Below are 25,076 nucleotides of genomic sequence, written 5' to 3'. Positions count from 1 at the left end.
ACCAATCTTATTTCCATATTAATAGCTTTTCTAAATGATATAGATCAAGGAAAAGCTGTAGAATATATTTTAGCAAAGTATTTGACAAAGTTTTTTGTGTTTTTCTTGTCGAAGAGATTGAGATATAGACTAGCTGATAGTACACATCTGAAGTGGTTGATTGGCTAGACCCAAAAATAATTATTAGTTATTTGCTGTGAATTTGGAAGAAGATATCCAATGAAGTGCTCCAGACATTGATAATTGGCTCCTGGTTGTTCAGTTAAAAAAATCATTAAGTTAGAGATATAGATGGTGTGCTCAATATATTTTGTACAAGACACAATGCAACGGGAGATATAATCAGGTTCGAAAAAGCTCTTCTTGATAGTCTAGAAGGTTAAGCTGAGTTGAATACAATGAAAGTCAGTCAAAATAAATGTATAAAGTCATACATTTGGATTAAAAAGTCAACATTACAAGAATGAGATAGAAGAGAAATGATTAGCTAGCAATTGACATGTGTGTTTATCTGTCTCATTCTGCAGAATCACTGCCATTTATACAATTGCTGTTAGTAATTCAATAGTAACTTCACTGAAGTTTTATACTGGATTGGAGTCAGTAAATCCTGAGTTCAAATTTTGCTTTAGACACAGGCTGTGGAATCCTGGACAAGGAACACACAGAAGCTTGATCCGTTTCAGTGATCTCATCTGTAAAATGAGAATAATACTAGTGCCTACCTCATAAGTTTATTATGAAGATCAAATAAAATCAAATATGTATAAAGTGTTTTGCAAACCTCAAAGCACTAAATGAATGTTAGCTGCTGCTATTGCAACAACTCCTACACCTGCACCAATTACTACTACTACAACTACACCAACAACTACTACTACTGCTGCTGCTGCTACTACTACTACTACTATTATTGCTACTACTACCACTACTACTACACTACTTCTACTATTATTACTATCACCACCACCATCACCATCACTATGGATGAACATTTATTTACATGTTGTACTAGGAATAGAATATGGGAATCCTCAAACTCTGAATAAGGCTTCACATAGGATGAATTTCTCCAGCAAAAACATCAAATATGGGGATTTAGCAGATAGTGTAAGTCCCTTTTATGTGTTGGGGCACTTATCTTTCCAAAACCTGGGGCAATTTTCCTTTTGTTTCTTCAAGCTTCAAATTGAGCTGAGGTTTTAATTTCTGATCTTTCTTTAAAACAATGTATTTATCTTTTCCACTAGTCTTCATTCTCCCTTTTTACTCCAATGGTTCTTGTTCATCCACTGTACTTTAAATTTTGGTGGCCTCTTGGGATTTTTGATGCATTGTTTAAAACCCACCTAGTTCTGCCTTTGAGCCCAGGTCTGGAATTAGTCACATACTCAATGCTTTGAGCTATTCTTGTCAGACTGGTAATAAAGTTAGGTATGCTGTCTATATTTGGAAAGTTAAGGGATGGGGATGGAGAGCAGCTGATTGCCCTGCCTGTCACTAATGGAACCTGTAAAGTGGCTTTTCTCTTTGTCCTTGTTCCACATACTTCCTTTATTCCAGAATAACTTGGGCTGCTGAGTCATCTTTGTTCCTTTCTATAAAAAAGCACTGAGGTTGAAATCTTCAGGGACATGAGTCTTATATATACTCTTCTTATAACACACTTCACTGAATCTATAGTGAACAGTAAGTATTGACTAATTGTTAAGAGCATAAAAACACCAGGGATATATAAATTGATTTTTTCTGGGGCAGTATTTGAATTGATTGTATTGTAGATCTTAGAAAAGGAGGAAAGAAAGCAACACTCACTTTGAAAGCAATAGATTTATAGTGATATCTTTTGTTTTTACATATCAAAGGTTTTCTCCTGTTTCCTTGCCCTTTTCCTCAGAGAATCATCTTTTACAACAAATATTTTTAAGAAAATAAATAATAAGAAGAAAAAATACAGCTAAGTTGATTAATACATCAGTAAAAAGCAAAGCAAAACAAAAGCAAACAACCATGATGTCTGCGTACGTCTCCACCTTGCAAAGGATGGGGGTGTCAGAGAGGTTTTCATATATTGCTTCTTTGGGGTCAAACATTAGCTTCTTTTTAAAATTAATTTTATGTTTTTTAATCAACAAAAATCTGCTTTTTCTTTCTCCAGCTTTTTTCTCTCATTCCCCCTTTCTGATCGTCTTCATCATACAGCATTCACTAATGAAGGCAGTGCCTTAAACAAGTGAGCTCTGGATTGATTAGAGAAGTAGTTGAGCTCAATATAAAAGTGGAAGTTGATGGTTTTTCTAGAACAGAAGTTTTCAAAGTGTGTCTGGTCACCCCTAGGCATCCCTGAATTACTTTTAGGTGTAGATAGATTGGATGCAGTGAATAGAATATTGGGCTGGGAAGACCTGATTTCAAAACTGGTTTCAGACATTTACTTAGCTATGTGATTTTGGGCAAGTTAATTCAATGTGACTTTGGGCAAGTCTGTTTGCCTTGGTTTCCTTATCTGTAAAATGGGAATAATAATAGCATTTATCTCCCACAGTTGTTATGAGGATCAAATGAGATAATTTTTGTAAAATTCCTGGCATATAATAGGTGTTTAATAAAAATTTATTCTCTTATTTTCCTTCACCTTTCATGAGATTCTCAAGGTTAAAACTATTTTCATGATAATACTAAGATATTTTAATCTCTAATGTGGTAAATACTGATAGTTATGAGCCATATAAACAAAAAGTTTTTGGGTAGGGCTCCTCAATAATTTTTAATTAAGAGTATAAAGGAATCCTGATGTCAGAGTCTGAAAATATCATCTTGAAGATGGAAACTGAAGTTAAAATAAAGAGATGACTTCCACAACATGACTAATATGATAACATCTTTTCTAAGACTGAACATGTATACCTCATATCAAATTGCTTATAACTCAGGGCAGGGGGAGGTAAGGGAAGGAAAGAGCAGATTTGCAACTCAAAATTTATTTATTTTGCATTATTTTTTTTCAATAGTATTTTATTTTTTCAAATACATGTAAAAATAGTTTTCAACATTCATTTTGATCAAACTTTGTTTTAAATTTTTCTCTTTCTCTCCCTTACTTCTCTCCTCCAAGATAGCAAGCAATCTGATATAGGTTAAATATATGGAATTCTTTTAAACATATTTTCATATCTGTCATGTTGTGCAAGAAAAAGGGGAAAAACCTGAGAAAGAAAAAGACAAATAAAAAGGTAAAAATACTACGCTTCAATCCACAAGGAATCATCTCCATAGTTCTCTCTCTGGATATGAAGAGCATTTTCCATTCCAAGTCTAATGGAATTACCTTGATTCATCACATTATTGAGAAGAGCCAAGTCTATCACAGTTACCATCACATTATCTTGCTGTGACTGTATACGATGTTCTCCTGGTTCTGCTTGCTTTGCTCGGCATCAGTTTATGTAGGTCTTTCCGGGCTTTTCTGAAATCAGTCTGCTCATCATTCTTAGAGAACAATAACATTCTATTATCTTCATATATCATAACTTATTCAGATATTACATTCATCTATCAGACATTATTCAACCAATATTGGTGGGCATCCACTTAATTTCAAGGAACTGAAAATTTTAAAAAGTGAATATTAAAAATTGTCTTTATATTTAATTGTAAAAAATAAAAGATTATTTTAAAGAAAGAGAGAAAGTTTTATAACTGAGCACTGAGAAAACAAAAGGAAAATATATTTTGGGGGGATGACCTTTGGAAATGAATATGGGGAATAAAGATTTTCTCTTCATTGTATTTTGCACTTACTGAATAATAACTGAGTCTCAAGGGTAGAAATATATTCCTCACTAATTGAGGAGATTTATGATCCCACTAGTTCAGATATTTCTGACCTTATTGTGAATCCTATCCCATTTATGTCTTCTCTTTTGTTGTTCAGTTGTTTTAGTCATGTCCAGTTCTATGTTGTGTCCATCCATGACACACAATGACCAATCCTCACTAATATATCCTCCAGTCATGAGGGACCATAAAGAGATTTTGAGACATCTTAGCAAAATGAAACCTTCATCCTTCAACAAGAGATCAATATAGATGTCCTTTTCCATGGAGACAGAGCACATGCTGCATGGGAATTCCTCTATTGTGCTAGAAAGTAGCCATATGGATTGGTACTTCCTGATGTGCTCTTGGCTTCTGGACATGGTTCAGTAGAGAGATTATTGGATCTAGGGGACCTAACCTCAAAATCAATCTCAGACACTTACTAGCTGTGCCATTTAACCTCTGATGCCTCACTTTATTAGAGGTGAAATGGGGATAATAATAGTACTTCCATGGAAGCGATCAAAATTTGAGTGGTAAAGTCCTCAGAGGGTGGCCCTATTTTTATTGTGAATGTGAATAGGTTGCTATGGAGATGTTCCATTTTGTGTCAATTGTTTCATCTTCCACATTGATCAACAAAGATTCTTGAGGTGTTCTGTCTTGGGTGAGCCCCAATGACAAGTATATACATACAGATGAAATAAGTCAATTCTCCTGTTGGTGAGGTCATGACGATGCTAAATTTTCTGAGTTCTTCCAAGTCCAAATTTATGTTCTCAACCCTTTTCCTTATTCTGGACAAGAACCTGCTTTGGCTTAGCTTGCCCATTTTACCCTGTTCCCTGCACACCTGGATCTTGGAGGAAAAACCAGGTGACAATTTGAGACTTGTTTTGACTTAGGATTATCCATTGTCCATTGACCAAGGCAGGGCTTCTATTAAAGGCTCTATTAAAATGAATTGGGCGATGGTAGACAGAAGTGTATTCACATGATATAAACAGGACTCCAGAATGCTTTACAACAGATGTTCCCAGAGACAGGAGATGGAAACAGGACATCCAATTGCAACAGAAGTTCCTTTGGTGAGTCTGCAGTGGAAGAGGGCTACAGAGTATCAGTGGTCTATCAATATCCTGATTGGCTAAAAAGCCTTTCCTGTTTTGTTCATGTCTGGGTCCATATAGATTTTAGGAGAGGAAAAGTGTTTTTTTTTTTTTTTTTGTTGTTGTTGTTGTTGTTGTTGTTTTTGAGGTGGATCTAGACAAAGAGGATTAATAGGAAGAAGCAATTCCTGCTGGTTTACACCTCTAAAAGACAGGTATGTATTATGCCTTAGGGGAAAGCCTGGGAAGGATGGAAGACTTCAACTTTCAGGGGCCAAAGAAACTCTTAGAAGAAGGAGGTGGAAGAATTGGGCTCCTCCACAGGATGGATCATTATTTTTAACTTGGGAAACTACAGGGATATTTCATTTGGGAATAAGAAAGCAAAGTAGGCTTGTCAATGAAGTCAGTATGCTGCTACATAATTGAAGGAGGGTTGGAAAAGAGTTGGAAAATTAGAATGACTTAGTGGGGGAAAAGCAAGAATTAGGGAAGAGGAAGCAGCACATTTTATATAGTCCAGGTTCAGAGACAAGGAAGTATCTACTTAATAGATCATCTCTGGTTCAATTTGAAAGAAACAATCTCATCTTAAGAATCTATTTATGATCTCACAAATAAGAAGAGAAAATCTTTTTAGCTTATTTTTAGGCAACCAGCTGAAGCAAAGTAAACAACCAAATGGAGAAGGAAAAAATAAGGACCAGGATATTCCTTAGTAAAGATAAAAAAGAATAGGCACTTGATCTGTGATTTTAATGGTATAGGGAACTCCCAGGTGAGGAAAGCTCTTCCTTTAGTGCAGTTCAGTGCAACTCATGATCTTAGAAAGTTGCCTAAATTAATGGGAAGGCCACACAGCTAGGATGAATCAGAAGCAGATATTGAACCCAAACGTTAATGAGATAACCCCAAAGTTTTCAGAACATGGAGGGAGCCCAAACAAGTAAACTTAGAAAAAATCAAAGCAAAGAAAGTCGAGGTAATAGAACTTGGAAGAAATAAAGGAGAATATGCAAGCATTTTATATACCTTCCGTGGTTCTACTATTGAATGATTGGAAACCTTTCTGGTTTGTGGTTTTTGTGTTATGTTGTTAAGCTTAAAGAATCTTGGATCTATCACGTCTCTAGAACTGATAATGGATATGTAAAACACCTTCTTATAGTAATAATCTAGAATTTATATAGTACCTACTATGTGCTAAGCACTGTGATGGTTTATAAATGAGGGGTCAGGAAATAAGCATTTATATAGTACCTACTATGTGTCAGGTACTGTGCTAAGTGGTTTATAAATAAAGGAAAAGGAAATAAGCATTTATATAATACCTACTATGTGCCAAGTCCTATGCTAAATGTCTTACAAATATTATCTCATTTTAACCTCACAACTACTCTGGGGGGAATATGCTATTATTATATTAAAGTTGAGGAAATTGAGTCGAAGTTTAAGTGGCTTGCTCAGGGTCACACTCTAGTGTCTGAAGCCTGTGTTCTATACCCTATTGCACCACCCAGCTGCCAGTGTCCATTGAAGAGGATCCTAAGTAACAGCTCATTTATCCAGAATGCAAAGCTATTAGATAACTTGATCACCACTTATCACTTTTCATTTTTGTTTTTAGATTCTCAGTATCTAGAACAATATCTAGAACATGTCTGTATGAGGAAGGAAAGAAGTCTTCTGGGTACTTCAAATATAAAGAGGATAAGCATTATACCTGTGATTGTTTTGCTAGAGGGAATTCCCAGTGGAGAAAGGTCATCAGAGGAAATTGGCATCTTCTCCATAACTTATGGAGAGTTGCCTAGTCTCGTGGTTCTCAAAATGTGGTCCAGAAAATCCTGGAGTTTCTGAAACTCTTTCAGTGGGTCTACAAACTAAAAATTAGTTTTTATTTCTAATATGGTAAATGTTTATAAATATAACCCACATAAATAATTTTTGGACAGTTCCTCAATAATTTTTAATAGTATAAAGATACTGAGACAAATATTTGAGAACCATTTGATCTAGAGCACCAAGAGGTTGAGCCCAGGTCATTTGTCCAGTAGATGTAAGAGGCATGATTTGAACCCAGGTCTTCCTGACTTTGAGATCAGTATTCTGTCCAATAACATGGTTCTCTCTCTTCTCTTCTCTTCTCTTCTCTTCTTTCTCTTTTTCTCTATCTCTTTCTTTTCCCCTCTCTCTCTTCCCCTCTCTCCCAACTCTTTTCCTCTTTTCTTCTTCTTCTTCTTCTTCTTCTTCTTCTTCTTCTTCTTCTTCTTCTTCTTCTTCTTCTTCTTCTTCTTCTTCTTCTTCTCTCCTTCTTCTTCCTGTCTTTCTTCCCCCCTCTTCCCACACACATATGTACATGTACACACACATTTTTCACAACGGTTCTCTTTTCTCTTTTCACAGTCACCACCCAAGTTTGTACTCTCATTACCTCCCACATAGACAATTTTGAAATTACCTCCTAATTGATTTTCCTTCCATCATCCTCACCTTTCTTTGAATCCATCCTTCATACACCTGTCAAAATAGTCTCCCTAAGGTGCAGGTTTGGCTACCTCACTTCTCTGCTCAAACATCTTTCATCTGTTTCCCTGCAGATAAATGACAAGTCCCTCACTCTGGATTTTATAGCTCTCTTCATTCGAGCTCCAGACTGTCCCTTACATCTTATTTTGCTTTACTGTATTAATTCATCAATAAGTCAAACTGTGCTACTTGCTGTCATTTGAATATGATAGACCATTTCTTAACCTTCCTATATTTGCACAAGCCGTGGCCCGTGCCTGGAGTGTAGTCCTTTTTCCTCTCTGACTTTTCAGAATGTATCTTTTCCTTTAAGGCTCAGCTTTCCACCTATTCCTTTATGAAGCTTTCCTTAATCCTTATTCCATTCCATTCAGTTCTGCCACTTCATGTTTTTATAAAGCTTTTTATTTGATTTTTTTCTTTTCCTTTGCCCTATCAACTCCCTATATAATCACAATATCATAGGATTACAGCTTGAAAGGATCTTAGAGACCACTGAATCCAACTCCTTCATTTTACAGATGGGGAAACTGAGGTACAGAGTGGTTACATTGTTTTTCAAGGATGGATAGATAGTAAGTATCTAAGGCAGGGATTTGAACCAACTCTTTTTGACTTCCAATCCAGTGCCCTATCCACTTTGCCACATTACCTGTATTCATGTTGTTCTTCCCGTACCCTTATCCTTCCAGAAAATAAGTTCCTAGTAGGCTACGCAAAATTTCATTTCTGTATTCCTAGCATCTAAGATAGTGCTTTGCATTTAGGGATAGGAGAGGGACTAGACCTGTGAATGCATTGTAGAAGGTGTTTTCAAGTTCCTCCCAGAGCTAGAAAACTTCCTGCCAACCAGAGCAAGTTGATATTTTCTCTACAACCCACAGTCTTATAGGGTTAGCTCCAGCATAAAGAGGTCACATATGGTTTAGCCAGCATCATCCCACTAGTACATGTCAAGAGTGGGAACTCATCTTTTTGACTCTGATCCATTATATCACTGACACATTTTTTTTTAACTGAATTGAATATAGGGATGAATAGTGATTCTGCTCACCTGCCATAGGCTCTACATTGGTATTATAGTTAATTGCTGGTTTCAGAGAAGGAGAGAACCTAATTATTATTATTATTATTATAGCTTTTTATTGACAGAACATATGCATGGGTAATTTTTCAATATTGACCCTTGCAATCACTTCTGTTCCAACTTTTCCCTTCCTTCCCTCCACCCTCTCCCCTAGATGGCAGGCAGTCTCATGCATGTTAAACATGTTAAAGTATATCTTAAATACAATATATGTATACATTTTTATATAGTTCTCTTGTTGCACAAGAAAAATCGGATTTAGAAAGGTAAAAATAACCTGGGAAGAAAAACAAAAAGGCAAGCAAACAATAACAGAAAGAGTGGAAATGCTATGTTGTGGTCCATATTCATTTCCCAGTGTTCTTTCGCTGGGTATAGTTGGTTCTGTTCTTCATTGATCAATTGGAAACTGATTTGGATCCTCTCATTGCTGAAGATAGCCACTTCTATCAAAATTGATCCTCATATAGTATTGTTGTTGAAGTATGTAATGATCTCCTGGTGCTGCTCATTTCACTCAGTATCAGTTCATATAAGTCTCTCCAGGCCTTTCTGAAATCATCCTGCTCTCTTTCTTCTGAAAGAAGTTTCTTATAGAACAAAAATATTCCATAACATTCATGTACCATAACTTGTTCAGCCATTCTCCAATTAAGGGGCATCCACTCAGTTTCCAGTTTCTAGTAACTACAAAGAGGGCTGCCACAAACATTTTGCACATGTGGGTCCCTTTCTCTTCTTTAAGATCTCTTTGGGATATAAGCCCAGTAGTAATACTGCTGGATCAAAGGGTATGCACAGTCTGATAATTCTTTGAGCATAGTTCCAAATTGCTCTCCAGAATGGTTGGATCCATTCACAACTCCACCAACAATGCACCAGTGTCCCAGTTTTCCTGCATCCCCTCCAACAATCATCATCGTCTTTTCCTGTCCTCTTAGCCAATCTGACAGGTGTGTAGTGGTATAAGAGAACCTAATTTATTCCATTTGGTATTTTTTAGCTTGTAATTAATTCTAGAAAGTGGGAACTGAAAAGGAGATAATCATGGCCCCTGCCATCTGTATAGTTGAGGCTCTAGGTGGGTCACTGTTGACAATTACTGACAAGTATCATACCAAAGATTTAGAGCTGAAAGAAATCATAGAATCATAGACTAAAGAGCTTGAAAGGAGCTCAGGGGCATTCTAGCTAAAACCATATCAGAAGGAATCCCCATTATATCATATCTAAGGAATGATCATCCATCCTCTTCTTGAAGATCTCCAATGCCCTCCCAAGGCAGCTCATTCCATTTTGACATGGTTCTAATTAAGAGGGAATTTTTCCTGATACCAAGACCCCATTTGGCCATTGTTCTTCCTGCGGTGGCCGAGCAGATCAGGATCACCTAGTCCAAACCTTAAATTTCACAAAGGAGGAAATTGTATTTTGAGTCATATTCTCTATGGCCAAAACAGATGCAGTCAGATGTGAGTATGGCAGTTGTTTTTGGGGCATCACTGAAGGGCTCTCTCAGTTTCTGAAAACCCCATTTGCCAGCTCCAAGGATGCAGAAAATGCCATTGTTTTGGAAGGTCTCCACATCCTGGCTCTCTTTGCTTTAGGTGCTTTTCTTGATCTTGTGGATGCCCCAATTACAAAGCCTTCACTGTGTGGCTTTTCAAGGGAATTTTGATAATATTAGGATGTTCAGCAACCACCCTGATGGAGAATTAAAATGAAGATGCCTCCTGAAAAGACAAGTCAAACTCCCATTTCAGCCTCCCCAGAACAGATGAGAAGAGATCATAGTGATGGTGCTATTGCTTTAAGTGAGATGATGTAAACAGTACAAGACGACGGTCTGGGTAAATGGTTGTTTATACTTTTTGGACTTAAAAAAAAGGGTTTTGTTAGAGAAATGCAAATTAAAACATCTCTGAGATACCACCTCACACCTATTACATTAGCTAACATGACAGAAAAGAAAAATGACAAATACTGGAGGGTATACAGAAAAATTGGGATATGAATGAATTCTTGGTAGAGCTGTGAATTGGTCCATCCTGGAGAACAATTTGGAATTATGCCCAAAGGGCTATAAAACTGTGTAAGCCTTTGACTCAGCCATAGCACTAATAGGTCTGTTGGAAGAAAAGGGAAAAGGACTGGTTTGTGGAAAAATAGTCAGAGTATCTCTCTTTGTGGTAGCCAAGAATTGGACATTGAGGGGTGTCTATAAATTGGGGAGTGACTGGACACATTGTGGTATATGAATGTAATGGAATACTATTGCACTATAAGAAATGAAGGGCAGGATGGTTTCAGAAAAAACCTGGACGTATATGAACTGATGCAGAGTGAAGTGAGCAGAATCAGTAGGACGGCATAACAGGAATATTGTAATGCTGCTCAACAGTGAAAGACTTAGTCACTGTGATCAAGACAATGATCCGATAATTCTGAAGGACCTATGAGGAAAAATGCTGTCCCTTTATGGAGAGAAAATTGATCAAGCCTGAATTCTAATGATGGTCAAACATCATTTTTTCCGTTTTTAATTTTTACTATTTTTACTTTAGTGTGTGTGTGTGTGTGTGTGTGTTTAATTTTGCGACATGGTTAATATGGAAATGTGTTTTGCGTGACTGTGCATGTATGATTTGTATCAAATTACCTTTTCAAAGAGAGGGGATGAGGAATTCCAAAGTTAAAAAAAATGAATGTTAAAATTTTAAAATGTAATTGGGAAAAATTTAATGGAATAAATAAAAATAATTGTTAAAAAAAGGAGTGAAATAATAAACTAGTAATCTTTTTTTCCCCTGAGGCAAATGGCGTTAAGTGACTTGCCCAATGTCACACAGCTAGGAAGTGTTTAGTGTCCTGAGACCAGATTTGAACTCAGGTTCTCCTGACTTCAGGGCTGGTGCTCTATCCACTGCACCAATTAGTAATCTCTTAAAATAGCAAAAGCTTTTATTTTAAAAGGCCACAAAGTATAAATAACCATTTACCCAGACTGTCCTGTCTTACCCTTTGCAACGTTTCACTTCAAACAATAACACCATCACAACAATGGACCCTTCTCATCTGATCTGTCTTGGGGAGGCTGAGATGGGTGTCTGCTCTGGAGCCATCTTCATTTTGATTAGTCATCAGGGTGGTTGCCGAATATCCTAACATTATCAAAACTCCCTTGAAAAGTCACACAGTGAAGGCTTTGTAATTGGGGCATCCTTAGGACAAGGAAAGCACCTGAGGCAAAGAGAACCAGGACGTGGAGACCTTCCAAAACAATGGCATTTTCTGCATCCTTGCATCTGACAAATGGGGTCTTCAGAAACTGTCCTTCAGCCAGTCCTGAAAATAGCTGCCACTGGTTCTGCTTCTGATTTCAGACTCGGCTGCACCATGAGGACATTAGTTGCTCTGCTTTCTCTGCTTCTCACTGTCCACACTGAGGGAAATTCAAGTGGACACAGCTGGAAATACCCAGGTAATAACCAGTCCAAACTTTTGTCTCCTCCTCATGGGGGCCAAATGATTGGAGACTCTTTCAGGCTGAAAAGCCCATGGGTTTTGGCTTTAGCACCAGTCAGTTAATCAACCAGCATTTTATTAAGTACTTACTACTGGCCAAGCACTGGGGATACCAAGAAAGACAAAAACATTTCTTGTCCTCAAGGAGCTTACTTTTTAAAGAGGGAGACAGTCGATAACTAACAGGATCAGACAAGATACACACAGAGCAGATGCAGGCAGTATGAAAGGGGAAGGCATTAGTAGCTGTTCAGGACCTGGAAAGGCCCCGGTAGGGTGTAGGATTTGAACTGAGTCTTAAAGTAAGCTGGAAAATTAAAAGGTAGGTAGTGCCATAGTGTACAGAATGCCAAGTCTGCAGTCAGAAAGACTCATCTTCCTGAGTTCAAATTCAGCCTCAGACACTTTCCAGCTGCGTGTGTGTGTGTGTGTGTGTATGTGTGTGTGTGTGTAAGAGAGAGATAGGGACAGACAGAGACAGAGAGAGTGAGAGAGACACACACAGAGAGACAGAGAAAGAGCAAGAGACGGAGAGAAAGAGACAGAGAAAGAGCAAGAGATGGAGAGAAAGAGACAGAGAAAGAGCAAGAGACGGAGAGAAAGAGACAGAGAGAGACAGAGAGAGACAGAGACAAACAGAGAGAGAGAGAGAGAAAGAGAGAGAGAGAGAGACAGAGAGAGAGAGACAGAGAAAGAGAGACAGAGAAAGAGAGAGACAGACAGAGACAGAGACAGAGACAGGAAGGAGCTAAATTATGCAAAACTACATACATTTTAATAGAATTTATGTTACAGGTAATATAGGAAGCTTTTGGTTCTCATTGATTTGGGGTAGATTGGGGGGGGGTGATATGTCCCCTCCATAGATGGTTCATTAGTTCAGGCAATTTATTTATTCAGATCTTAGTTATTTTCAGGTCTGGCCAAAGACTGTTCTTCAGGTTCAGTTCAACCTAATTGAATGTAGGTTTCTCAAGGGTCCAGACTTAGGTTTTTGTCTCTGTGTCTCATATCTAGTGGCTAGTACAGTGCTTGGCATATAGTAGGTGCTTAATAAACAAATAAAAAGCACTTATTAGTAGTTTATTATGTATGAAGTCATAGTGATATAGAAAGTCAGTTGTCTTCAAAAAGCTTATATTCTAATAGAGATAATGCAGAGAGGGGAGTGGTGGGCAGGAGAGGGTGTCTGCTCCCTTCTTTTATGTTGCCCCTTTTATTGTTGCTATTGAATCATTTTTTTCAGTCACATCCAACTCTTCATGACCTCATTTGGGATTTTCTTGGCAAAGACACTGGTGTGACTTGCCATTTCCTTTTCCAGATCATTTTCCAAATGTGGAAGCTGAAGCAAATGGGGTGGACTTGCCACATATGTAAAAAGTTCCTGCATCTTAAGCTGAACTCATAGCTTCCTAACTCTAGGACCAGCACTCTAATCACTGAGCCACCTAGATGGTGTATAGATAGATGCCATTAGTTTGATAGGGTAGGGGCAGCTAGGGAGTGCCATAGTGCATACAGTGCTGGGCTCAGAATAAGGAAGATTCATTTTCCTGAGTTCAAATCTGAATTCAGACATTTAATAGTTGGTGACCCTGGACAAGTCACTTAACCCTGTTTGCCTCAGTTTCCTCATCTGTAAAATGAGCTGGAGAAGGAAATGGCAAATCACTCTAGTATCATTGCAAAGAAAACTTCAGATGGGGTCAGAAAGAGTTTGACATGACTGAAAAAACAACAGCAATAATAAAAGGGGCAACATAAAGCGTTCTCTTAGTATTCTTCCAACATGGAGTTGGGAAACTCCCCCCCACACCTTCAGTTTCATTTTTTTCTCTTTTTTCCCCACTTAACAGACGGTACAGGAAATGGGGCGTGGTCCAATAACTTTCCAAATTGTGCAGGAAAGAAACAGTCCCCCATTGACATCCAGACAAACAAATTATTGGAGAACAAATTACTGGAGCCTCTAGTACTGTCAGGCTACAAAGCTCAGGAGGGACATTTCCCGATGATCAACAATGGCCACTCAGGTAAGAGAAAAATATGGTGATGCAATGGCCCCCAAGTGGACTGAAGATTATACGAAAATACTAGCCTGCTCTAGACAGAGTATAGACTCTGAAAATTACATGTGTCAATTAGCAATAACACATGGGGTAGGAAATATCCATGAGATACTTGTTTGGAATCTTGGCTCCTAGGTGCTAGCACAAAAGTTAAAATCTAATTACAGACACATATAACTTATATCTAATTTCTTGAGGAGAGGGACGGGGAGATTAGGGCAGGGAGAAATTTGGAATTCAAAATATTATTAAAAATGAGTGTTGAAAATGATCTTAATGTCTAATTGGAAAAAATAAAATACTATTTACTTTTTAAAAATTTACTTTAAAAATCTAGCTTAATATTATATGCTATATTATATAATGACTATATTTGATATTTTTATATATTTATATTACATACTTATGCAATATATTACATTATAAATCATTATTATATTATATATTATAATTATATAATTATATGTTTTATGAATTATAATTATATAATATATATATAGTATCATAAACTAAAAAATATATTAAGGTAGTATATACTACCTTAGTATTTGGATGAACTCAGTGCAATATCTGAGCCAACAAAAGAGGATTGAGTGACTGCCCCGCTGTGGCTGTTGGGGGCAATGCCAATACTGGCCACTAAAAGGCACTCAAGTCTGAAAACACCTGAGCAGTTCCCGGATCCCCTTTAGTTATTGGTTCAACAGCTGTTTTTAACCACTTGCTGTACTGCCTTCATTAGAAATGAGGTATTAGTGCAATTTTAGAATATGGAATTTACATTTACCTTTTTTGTCTCTATTCTGCCCTTCCCCCCTTCCACACACACCTTGGGGTACCTCATCTCCAGAAGTCATAAATCTTGACATATAATACATAATCACAGAAGCTTATTGGAGGGAAAAAATGAAATGGGAAATATGAAAAAAAATATTCTTCTATACGGGCAAAAACATTCACCACCCCTGAAACTCATAAAAGAATAGCTAAGAGATGTTCATTCATTTTTCTTAGGAATGAAATATGGTGAGTAAGGACACATGTGGCCAGGGCAGCTCATGTCTCTGGTACTTCAGGCCCCGATATTTTTTTATTTTCCTATTGTGTCCTTCCACTGCTTAGTCCTTGGGCACAGCTCTTCTGTTGGGCAGGTAATTCTTTTGGGCTTGCTACTCTCGGTAGCTGAAGTGCCAGCTGTTGGAGATAATTCTATCTCTCTTTTTAAAAAAAATTTTAATAGCTTTTTATTTACCAGTTATATACATGGGTAATTTTACAGCATTGACAATTGCCAGATCTCTTGTTCCAATTTTTCCCCTCCTTCCCCCCACCTCCTCTCCTAGATGACAGGATAACCAATTTATGTTAAATATGCTAAAGTATAAATTAAATACAAAATAAGTATACATATACAAACCGTTATTTTGCTGTACAAAAAGAATCGGACTCTGAAATATTGTCCAATTAGCCTCTGAAGGAAATCAAAAATGCAGGTGGGCAAAAATATAGGGATTGGGAATTCTATGTAATGGTTCTTAGTCATCTCCCTGAGTTCTTTTGCTGGGTGTAGCTGGTTCAGTTCAGATAATTCTATCTTAAAGACACATCTTTTCTCTGCTGCCAGAGGTTTCACTTCTTGAGGTTGTCTGTCTTTTTCTCTTTAACAGCTAGATATGGGGTCTCTTGCCAGGAGGGTAGCACCAATACTGAATCCTATGGTAGGTAGGCGAGAAATAGCTACCCCTCCAATAGTACCCTCTGGCAGGTATATTCTACAAAGGTGCTTCCTTAGAGTCTACCAGGTGATGTAGTAGATAGAAAATATTTGACCTTGTGTCAGGAAAGTCTGAGTTCAAATTTAGTTTCAGGAATATATTAACTGTGTGACCATGTGCAAGTTATTTTCCTGCTATCTACCTCAGTTTCCCAACTGTAAAATGGATAATGACAGCACCTACCTCCCAAGATTTTTAAGAGAATGAAATAAGATAATATTTGTAAAGTGCTTAGCACAAGACCTTGCACTCAATAGACTTATTTCTAAGCATTCTTCAGTGTCTCAGAGCTGTCAAGCTTTCTTTTTAAGGGTTACCAGGACATGTAAGTATAATGGCAAGTTGTCCCTCTAATTACATCGGGGAGAACACACATTTTGTGGAGTTGCTTAGTTTTATCTTTGCATATCCTTTTTTTTTTTTATTATTATAGTAACTTTTTATTGACCGAATCCATGCCAGGGTAATTTTTTTTACAACATTATCCCTTGCACTCACTTCTGTTCCGATTTTTCCCTCCCACCCTCCATCCCCTCCCCTAGATGGCAAGCAGTCCTATATATGTTAAATAAATTACAGTATATCCTAGATACAATATATGTGTTTTGCATATCCTTTAATGCACAATTACCTTATTTCTCTTTTAGCCTCTGGGATTACATCAACAAGTTGGAGGGGAGTATTAATTCTCTCCATGACAATTAAATTATTTCATTAAATACTCACAACAACCCTGATGCAATGATTGGTACAATCCTCAATTTTCAGATTAGGAGGATAAGACATAGAGTGGTAAAGTGATCTATTCAGGATCATATGGCTAAGGAGTACGAGAAGAAACATCTAAGCTTTCCTACTCCAAGCCTAGTCCTTACGCCATTTCACTCTTGCTCCTCCTTAATTTAAAAAAATTATAATAGCTTTTTGTTTTTGCAAAGATAATTTTCAACATTCATCATTGCAAAACCCTGTGTTCCAAATTTTTCTCCCTCCCTTTCCCCAACCCTCTCCCCTAGATAGCAAATAATCCAATGTGGGTTAAACATACATAATTCTAAACATTTCCACATTTATCATGCTGCATAAAAAAATCAGATCAAAAAGGAAAAGAAAGAGAGGAAAAAAGAACAAGTAAGCAAACAAAGAAACAAACAAAAAGGTGAAAATACTATACTTGATTTGAATCACCTCATTGCTGAAAAGAGCCACCATATCCATAAGAATTGATCATCACATAATCTTCTTGTTGCTGTGTACATGTTCTCTTGGTCCTACTCACTTCATTTAGCATCAGTTCCTTTAAGTTTCTCCAAGCCTTTCTGAAATCAACCTGCTGATTATTTATTATAGCTGTTGCCTCCTTATTATGCCATCCCTTCCTCACATTTTAACTCCTCCTTTAACATTTCACTCCAATCCATCTTCTGATCTTACTTCTTTCTGGATATCAGTAGGAAATGCTGTTGACAGAATATATGTTGACATTAATGATATCTTATATTTGTACAGCTATTGAGAAGCTCAGAATCCTTTAAAAAGAGATCTAATATTTTCCTAGAGCCAAAAAAATTTCTCGTTTCTTGTCTGGGTAGAGATCAAATAAAGTAAACAATATCTCAGACGTTCCTCCTAGGATCTACTTAAGAGCATTATTCTATAAGTTGCATCAGAAGAGGGAGACAGAATGGTCCAATGGAAAAGGCCTTTGTAAAGAAAAATATGAATTTGAATGTCACCTCTGACATTGCTAGTTGGGGCCCCTGTCAAGTCTCAGTTTTTTCATCTGTAAAATGATAATAGTATTTATTTACCTTTTAGGGCTATTATTGGATGAGGATCAAATGAAATGATGGATGGGTGAGACTTTGCAAATCTTATATTGCACTTTTGGTGGCTATACTGACAGAAAGTATGGTCTTTCCGTGACTTTTAACATTTAGTTTTTTTTTTCCCTTTTGAGAGGCAGTTGGGGTTAAGTGGCTTGCCCAGAGTCACACAGCTAAAAAGTGTTGTGTTTAAGGCTGGATTTGAATTCAGGTCCTCTTGACTCTAGGGCCAGTGCTCTATTCAGCTCTATTTAGCTCTATTTAGCACCATTTAGCTGGCCCAACTTTTAAACTTTTTCATGCTTATTTCACATTATACGCTTGTCCAAATGTACTAATAAAAATGGAAATCACAATTGTAGAAGTACAATCAATTCTCAGCTGCCTGTGAGTTAAAAAGGATGAGAAACTCAAACTCAATAATAATGTACAAATTTCATGGCATCTAGAAATCCTCTAGAAATTGGAATTTCACTTTCTTTTCTTCCCCTTATCTTCCAAGTGGTGAAATGGACAAATAGTAGGTAGCAAGGATAAAGAAGTAGTAAAATACACATGGGACAATAATAATCATGGATGGACCCAGTACATGCAATGAATTAGGGGCATATTTTTATTCCCTATCCACTGGGGGCTCCATCTCCAAATAAAAGCATGTGTTTCAGACCAGGTTCAGTCTGGCCTCTAATGAGAGGGGTTAGTTTCTCTTTTCTCATATTTTGGTTCATAAGCCTTCCTCCAATTCTGATGCCCCAGGGGAAATTTGCCTAAAGATTAGATTGGTTGTTATCTAGTGTCTCCCCAAAGGGATGTAGCAATAGAAAAGTACTCCATGAACAACATGAAACCGGTAGATATTTATTTTTTAGTTACAAAAGAAATCAAAATCAAAATATAAAAATCCTCATAGCTTGTGCTGACAGAAAAATTTATTAAGTTGTAATAACAACTTCTGTTATACTCTCCTTGAAAGTTGACATTGACAGCTCATCAAAAAAAAAAAAAAAAAAAAAAGAAGCAGCAGCAAATTATGGATTTACTACATAAGCATTCCACATTTCACTTCAGCTCTGCAATATCTCCTTCATAAAAGAGGTCCTATTGAAGTGTGTGAGAATCATGGCTCACAGTTTGAAAGAATTCAAAGAGATTCTCTTAAAGTCACAAAAGAATTTATTTATGTCATAGTTGACAGACTAGTCTCTAAAGGGAGTCAAGCCATTAGAAAGAGTATGAAAGAGACTGAAAATTTGGGGCTTAATAGGCTAACAATTTACAAGACTGGAAAGTGTAAAAGAGAGATAAGAAAAGAGCCAGTATGTTTTTTATTCCAGGTAAGGAGACAAATGTCTTTTAGCAAGGTCAATCAGACAAGATGGTTTTTTTTTTTTTGTTTGTTTTTTTTGTTTTTTTTTTTTTGGCAGAGAACAAATAAGGAGCAGCAGATAAGAAGTTTTATGGCTTCAAATTCCTTAGCCAGATATGCAATTTTGAGTAGACCCTCGGGTCTGACCCAGCATCTCCCCACTTTCTGTCTTTTTGGGGAAATTTTGGGTACAAGGACTGGGGACCCATCACTGTGATAAACTAGGTCAGGGATTGGGTTCATCAAACTGCTGATAGTCATTTTTGAATATTAGAGTAGTTTCTGGGGATTTCTCTTGTTGGCAATCAATGTCAGTCAAAGGACCCAGGGCCCCAGAAACTCTCAATTCACAAGGTGGGTCTCCTAAGCCAGGACATGTGCATCTTGGGATCAATACCTATTCACCCAAATGCTAAGAAAAATTGAAGAAAAGCCACTCCAAGCCCAGGACTGGGCTTGTCTAATCAGGATATGGAAGTTAGCTTCCATGTTGTATATTGTGACGTGCCTAAGTGAAGGGATATGCTAAGTTGACCCTTTGGAATCTTTGATTTTTTTCTTCCTCTAGGTCAATAGTTCTCAAAGTGTGTTTGTATACTTCCCTGGAAATTCCTGAGATCCCTTGAGGAGGTTTATGAAGTCAAAATGATTTTCATAATAATACTAAAATGTTTTATTTTCTAGTATGGCAAAGATCAATGGTTTTCTGGGGGGTCCCTCAATAATTTTTAAGATTATAAAGGAGTTCTAAAGACCAGAAAGTTTGAGACCTTTAGATGAATTTTATTATTATTATTTTTTAGCTCTTTAAAGAACTACCTTTAGTATATGGAACATACCAATTGGTATGGTACTTTTATCAGTAAATTAATTTAGGTAGTAACAACATTTGTATATGTTGGCAGGAACAATTGATCTCTCTCCACTTATTTAGGTTATTTTTAATTTCTGCAATTTATTCTTTTATCTATCACTTTATTTTGAATTAAGTTACATACTTTCCTCTTAAGTTTTATTTTTTTCTTGAATTTTCCTTTATTGATTATATTTTTTAATTCATTGTGGTCAGTCCTTATGAGAGACAGTATAGTATACTGGATAGAGGGCTGACTTTGATGCCAGGAAGACATCAATTCAAACCCTTCCTTTAGAAATATTGGCTATTTGACTCTTGGGCAAATTGATCCAACTGTGCTCTATGCAGCTGTCTAAGACTAAGACTTTCCAAATTGCAGGAAGAAGCTGACCTGTATTGGTAGAGAGAATTTCTTCATTTGGGATTTGTCCATGTCATTAAGATTACAGGATTAATATTTATCCCTTTTTCTATCAGCAAATTTGTACTTATTATTTTTGCTTTTCTGTTTGTGTTTGAGATTTTTATGCTTTAACACATGATCAATTTTTGTCAAGGTACCATTCATGGATGAGAAATTTGTTCTTTGTCTTATTCATTGTCATATGTAATTTCTCTAAAATTCTATTCAGCTTCTTCACTTATTCTTTGTGTATGTATATATATCTATCCTTCTATCTATGTATCCATCTCTCTCTCTCTCTCTTTCTCTCTGCCTCTTTCTTAGTATCTATCTAGTGTTAGATTTGTCTAGTTCTGAAAGTGATAGGTTGATTTTCTAAGTTATAGTTTTGCTGTCAATTTCTACTTGTAATCCAGTTAACCTTTTCTTTAAGTACTTAGATTCTATGGCATATAGTTCATACACATGTGTATTATAGCTGTATATTTATTATATATATGTACAGATATATTGGCCTTATTTCATGATCTTTACATATAAACTTGCTTATCTCTTTTAACCATTTCTGTTCTTTACTGGTGCATCATCTGAGATTATGATTTTTAACCTTACTTTTAAAAAACTTGTTTAAATATAATGAATTATGCTCTAGCACCTTATTTTAACTCTCCCCAAATTCTTATGTTTCAAGTGTGTTTCTTCTCAACAATATTGTTAAATTTTATTTTCTAATTTCTTTTTGTTGTCCTTCATTTTATGGATTTTTTTTCACTCACATTCACAGTTATGACTGTTTTGTGTTATCTTTCATTAATCTCTTTATTTTTTTTTCTCTTTCAATATCCTTCCCTCTCCTACTTTGTCAAGAAGAAAGTGGAGAAAAGATAAAATCTGATCTTTTGCATTTGAAGTAATAATCTTGACCTATTTGAAAGCCTCTCTTCTCTTTACCAAGCCCAGACTCTAAAATCTAGTTTTAGATCTTCTTTTACTTTTTTAGATCCTTCCTTTTTGGTCTGAAAGCAATAAATAAATAATTAATCAAGCATTGAATACTGACACACTTACTATGTGCCTGGAGCACATACTAAGCACTGGAGATAGAATAAGAGGAAAAATTACAATCTAATGGGGGAGACAACATGCAAGCAAATATATACAAAGCGAGCAATATAGAGGATCCATAGGAAACAACTAACAGGGAAGTTACTAGAATTAAGAGGAATTGGAAAGGCTTTCTGTAGAAAATGGGACAAAAGAAGCCAGGTAGGTCAGTAGAGCAGAGTTGAGGAAGAACAGCATTCCACACAAGGAGGACAGTCAGAGAAAATAAAATGTTCAGAGCCCAGAGGCAGAATGTCTTGTTAGCAAGATGGCCATGATACTAGTGTCATTGGATCTAAGAGTGCATATTAGGGAGTGATGACTGAAGACCCAAGAAGAGGACTGGAAAGGTAGGAGAAGGCTAGGATATGAAGGGCATTGAATGACAAACAGAATTTGAATTTGATCCTAGAGGTGAGAGAGAGCGATTGGAGTTTTATTGAGTAATGTGAAAGAGTTAAGTGGTTGCTTTATTTTTGACTATTCCCTTTCAAGATTTGTCTTCTTTCTTAAATATCCTTCTTTGCTTTCCCTATCCTGTTTATTTCCTTGTTGAATTCAATGTATTTCTACTCAGAATTTTATATTTATGAATATATGTGTAACTCTTTGATGTGATTCAGATAACAGGGAGGATGATGAGATGACCAATAAGGTTTTTATTCTCTTCTTATGTACTTGAGTTGTACAAAATAGTAAGATCCTTTGCTTTCTTGCTCCTTTCTTCTCATAATATTTTTTATTTTTTTGTTCTTTCTTCTCTTAACACTAATAAAATTGACTAAAACAATCTCTTTGTATGGTTTATAATTTTCTCTGTTACTTCAAAGACACTGACAATTTCTCCCCAGAAGTGAATATGTGATTCCTCTGCCTCCATCCTCACCAAGCTAAAGAGAGACAGACAGAGATAGAGACATAGAGAGAAAGACAGACAGAAAGACTCAGAGAGATAAAAACAGAGATAGAGACAGAAGCAGAGGGACAGGTGTGGTGATGTTAGAAGTGTGGTCACTGCTCTCCTGCTCTACACCCTGATGTGTAGAGGGAAGGGAGCCTCTCCTCCTCCAGTTGCTAGTGCTAGTACTCCTCTTGGCCCTGTTACTATGACCAAGTCCCCCATTTCCCTGTGAACAACCAACACTTTTGGTCACCTTTTTGTTTTGTAACAACAAGGTCTGAGATTATTTCTAAGTCTTTGGTATCCTCTCCTGTCAGATATTTTGAGAATTGATCCTTTAATGCCTTTTAAATTGTGTCACCCCTAGCACATCCTCCATCTGTAATAGACATAATTGAGCTATGTCTACGGTTCTCGTTTATTTTCTTTATTTCCATTTCTACCTCCTCATTGGTGATTATGATATTAGTTCGCATATGATGCCATATATGATGGAGAAAAATGTTACAAAAATCTTTACAAAGCTTTTCTATTTTTAAGATGTCCCCCCCCTTCCATTTTATCCTTTAATGCTTTCAGGATGCTCTGGTTTAAGCTGGGCTTCTCAATAAGCTTTCTGTAAACTTATTTCTCCCTTCACTGCTTCTTGCTATTTTATGAGGCAGTAATGCTCCTAATCTTCCACTATCATCTTCTATAAGATTTTACAAATGAGTTTATATCTCTTATCAGTGCTGCTCTTCATCACCGTAATGTTTCCACTTGGCAAAGAGATCAAGTGTTTGTGGAATAATGTTCTTTCTACACTGCTTGATCTTTTCTTTGTGGCAATTGATTTATATCAGTTAAAATTCTTTGGGAAATGGTCTGTGTCATATCTCCTTTTTAATCCTTTCCCTTTTTTTTTTTTTTTGCTGTCAACAGCTTATTTAAATAGGTCAACTTTAATCACATTCTTTCTGGTCCTTTTGCAAGTTCACTGTGCATTTCAGTATTAAGATGATCAAGTGTTTCCATGAAATGTTGCCTTTGGGCACATAATATACTAACTTCAGCTCCTCATTTATTTGCTCTAAGGAGACCCATTGACCCTCCTTCCATTTATTTTAAATTTTGTTTTCTTCTGGCTTCATTGATTGGTAGTGGTAACATATTATTGCTAAATGATTACTTTATAGATTAGATTGTAAACTCCATAAGGGCAGGAATTCATTTGCCTCTTTTTGTATCTCTGTTGCTTAGCACAATACGTGGCACATAGTAGGTGCTTAATAAATGTTTATTGAATCTATTGAATGAATATTTTAAAATTTGCTTTCCATGTCACATCAAAGTTTCATAATGCTTCACAATAATCTTATAAGGTAGGCACTGTAAGTATCATTATCTCCATTTTGTAGATAAGGAAACTGAGATTCAAAGGACTTTTCTTCTTCCTCTTCTTCCTCTTCCTCTTCTTCCTCTTCTTCCTCTTCTTCCTCTTCTTCCTCTTCCTCTTCTTCCTCTTCCTCTTCCTCCTCTTCCTCCTCCTCTTCTTCTTCCTCCTCTTCCTCCTCCTCCTCCTCCTCCTCTTCTTCTTCTTCTTCTTCTTCTTCTTCTTCTTCTTCTTCTTCTTCTTCTTCTTCTTCTTCTTCGAAGTGATAAATGTCTGAGACCAGATTTGAACTCAGGTCCTCCTGACTTCAGGGCTGATACTCTAACTACTGTGTCACCTAGCTGCCCCAGGATTTGACTTCTATGATCAAGAATTCTGAAATTTCTTTCTTTCTTTCTTTCTTTTTAAAGTCTTTTTTTATGCTTTATAGAGTTTCCTTCCTCCTTGTCAAGATCAGTTTACATGCATACTTAATCTCATTTTCTTCCATTTTTATCAGGGGGAACTGCTCCCACAATCATTCTCTGTCTCTCTGTCTCTCTCTCTGTCTCTGTCTCTTCTCTTTCTCTCTCTCAGCATGTGTTGATTTACATTCAATCTCCATAGTTCTTTTCTTGATGCAGATAGCATTTTCTATTCAACGTTTATTGGGATTGCCTTGGAGTTCCTTCCTTTTAATCTTTATTCTTTTCTTTTTGCCAGTTCCTTCCTTCTCTGCTACCTGAAAACACCACTGCTTCTCCCATTCCTATTTAAAAAAAGATCAACAAAACTTTCATTTAACCATTTCCTTAAGCTGTAATCCTATACCTTTTCTTCCTTTTACAGCCAAACTCCTAGAAAACTACCTATACCTTCCCCCTTTACTTCTCTCACTCCTCAGTCCATCTGCTGCATCATGCTGCTGATTCATCTTGCCGGTCATTTTGCCCATGATCTCTTCCTTGACAAATTTGATGGCTTTTTCTCAGCACTCATCCTTCTTGATCCACTTTTGGCCTTCACTTCACCTTGGCTTCTTGACTTTGAATCCTACAAAGTATTCACCATTATTGACCACTTTCTCCTCCTAAGTGTTGCTTTTCTCTAGGCTGTTGTTATTCTCTTCTTTTATGATTTTTCTTTTTAGTGTCTTTTCCTAAACCACAATCTATATTGTGCCTGCTAACTATAGGTATCTTCCAAGGCTCTTCCCTGGACCTACTACTCTTCTCTCTCAACACTCCCTTTCTTGGTACTCTGGTCAGCTCCCATGGATTTGATCATCACCTCTGTAAAAAATTTTCAACTTTCTATATCTAGCCCTTGCCTCTTCCCCAAATCCTAGTC

The 25,076-nt window shown here is 36.7% G+C and overlaps 1 protein-coding gene across 2 annotated transcripts in view; it reads left to right on the top strand.

Moving 5' to 3' along the window:
• The first annotated feature begins 4,489 nt into the window (after positions 1–4,489).
• Positions 4,490–25,076, top strand: part of CA6 (carbonic anhydrase 6) — a 47,603-nt gene continuing 27,016 nt past the window's right edge. Inside the window, exons 1-3 of one of the 2 annotated variants that reach the window (XM_031962920.1) lie at positions 4,490–4,907; positions 11,928–12,025; positions 13,929–14,105. In XM_031962920.1, coding sequence (XP_031818780.1) covers positions 11,941–12,025; positions 13,929–14,105 — 262 coding nt within the window. In that variant the 5' untranslated portion in view covers positions 4,490–4,907; positions 11,928–11,940. The remainder of the gene's footprint in view (positions 4,908–11,927; positions 12,026–13,928; positions 14,106–25,076) is intronic. The other variant, XM_031962919.1, reaches the window with a different exon arrangement.

This window comes from Sarcophilus harrisii, chromosome 3, assembly GCF_902635505.1.
Source record: "Sarcophilus harrisii chromosome 3, mSarHar1.11, whole genome shotgun sequence".
Lineage (NCBI taxonomy): Eukaryota > Metazoa > Chordata > Mammalia > Dasyuromorphia > Dasyuridae > Sarcophilus > Sarcophilus harrisii.
This window is presented reverse-complemented; position numbering and strand designations above follow the sequence as displayed.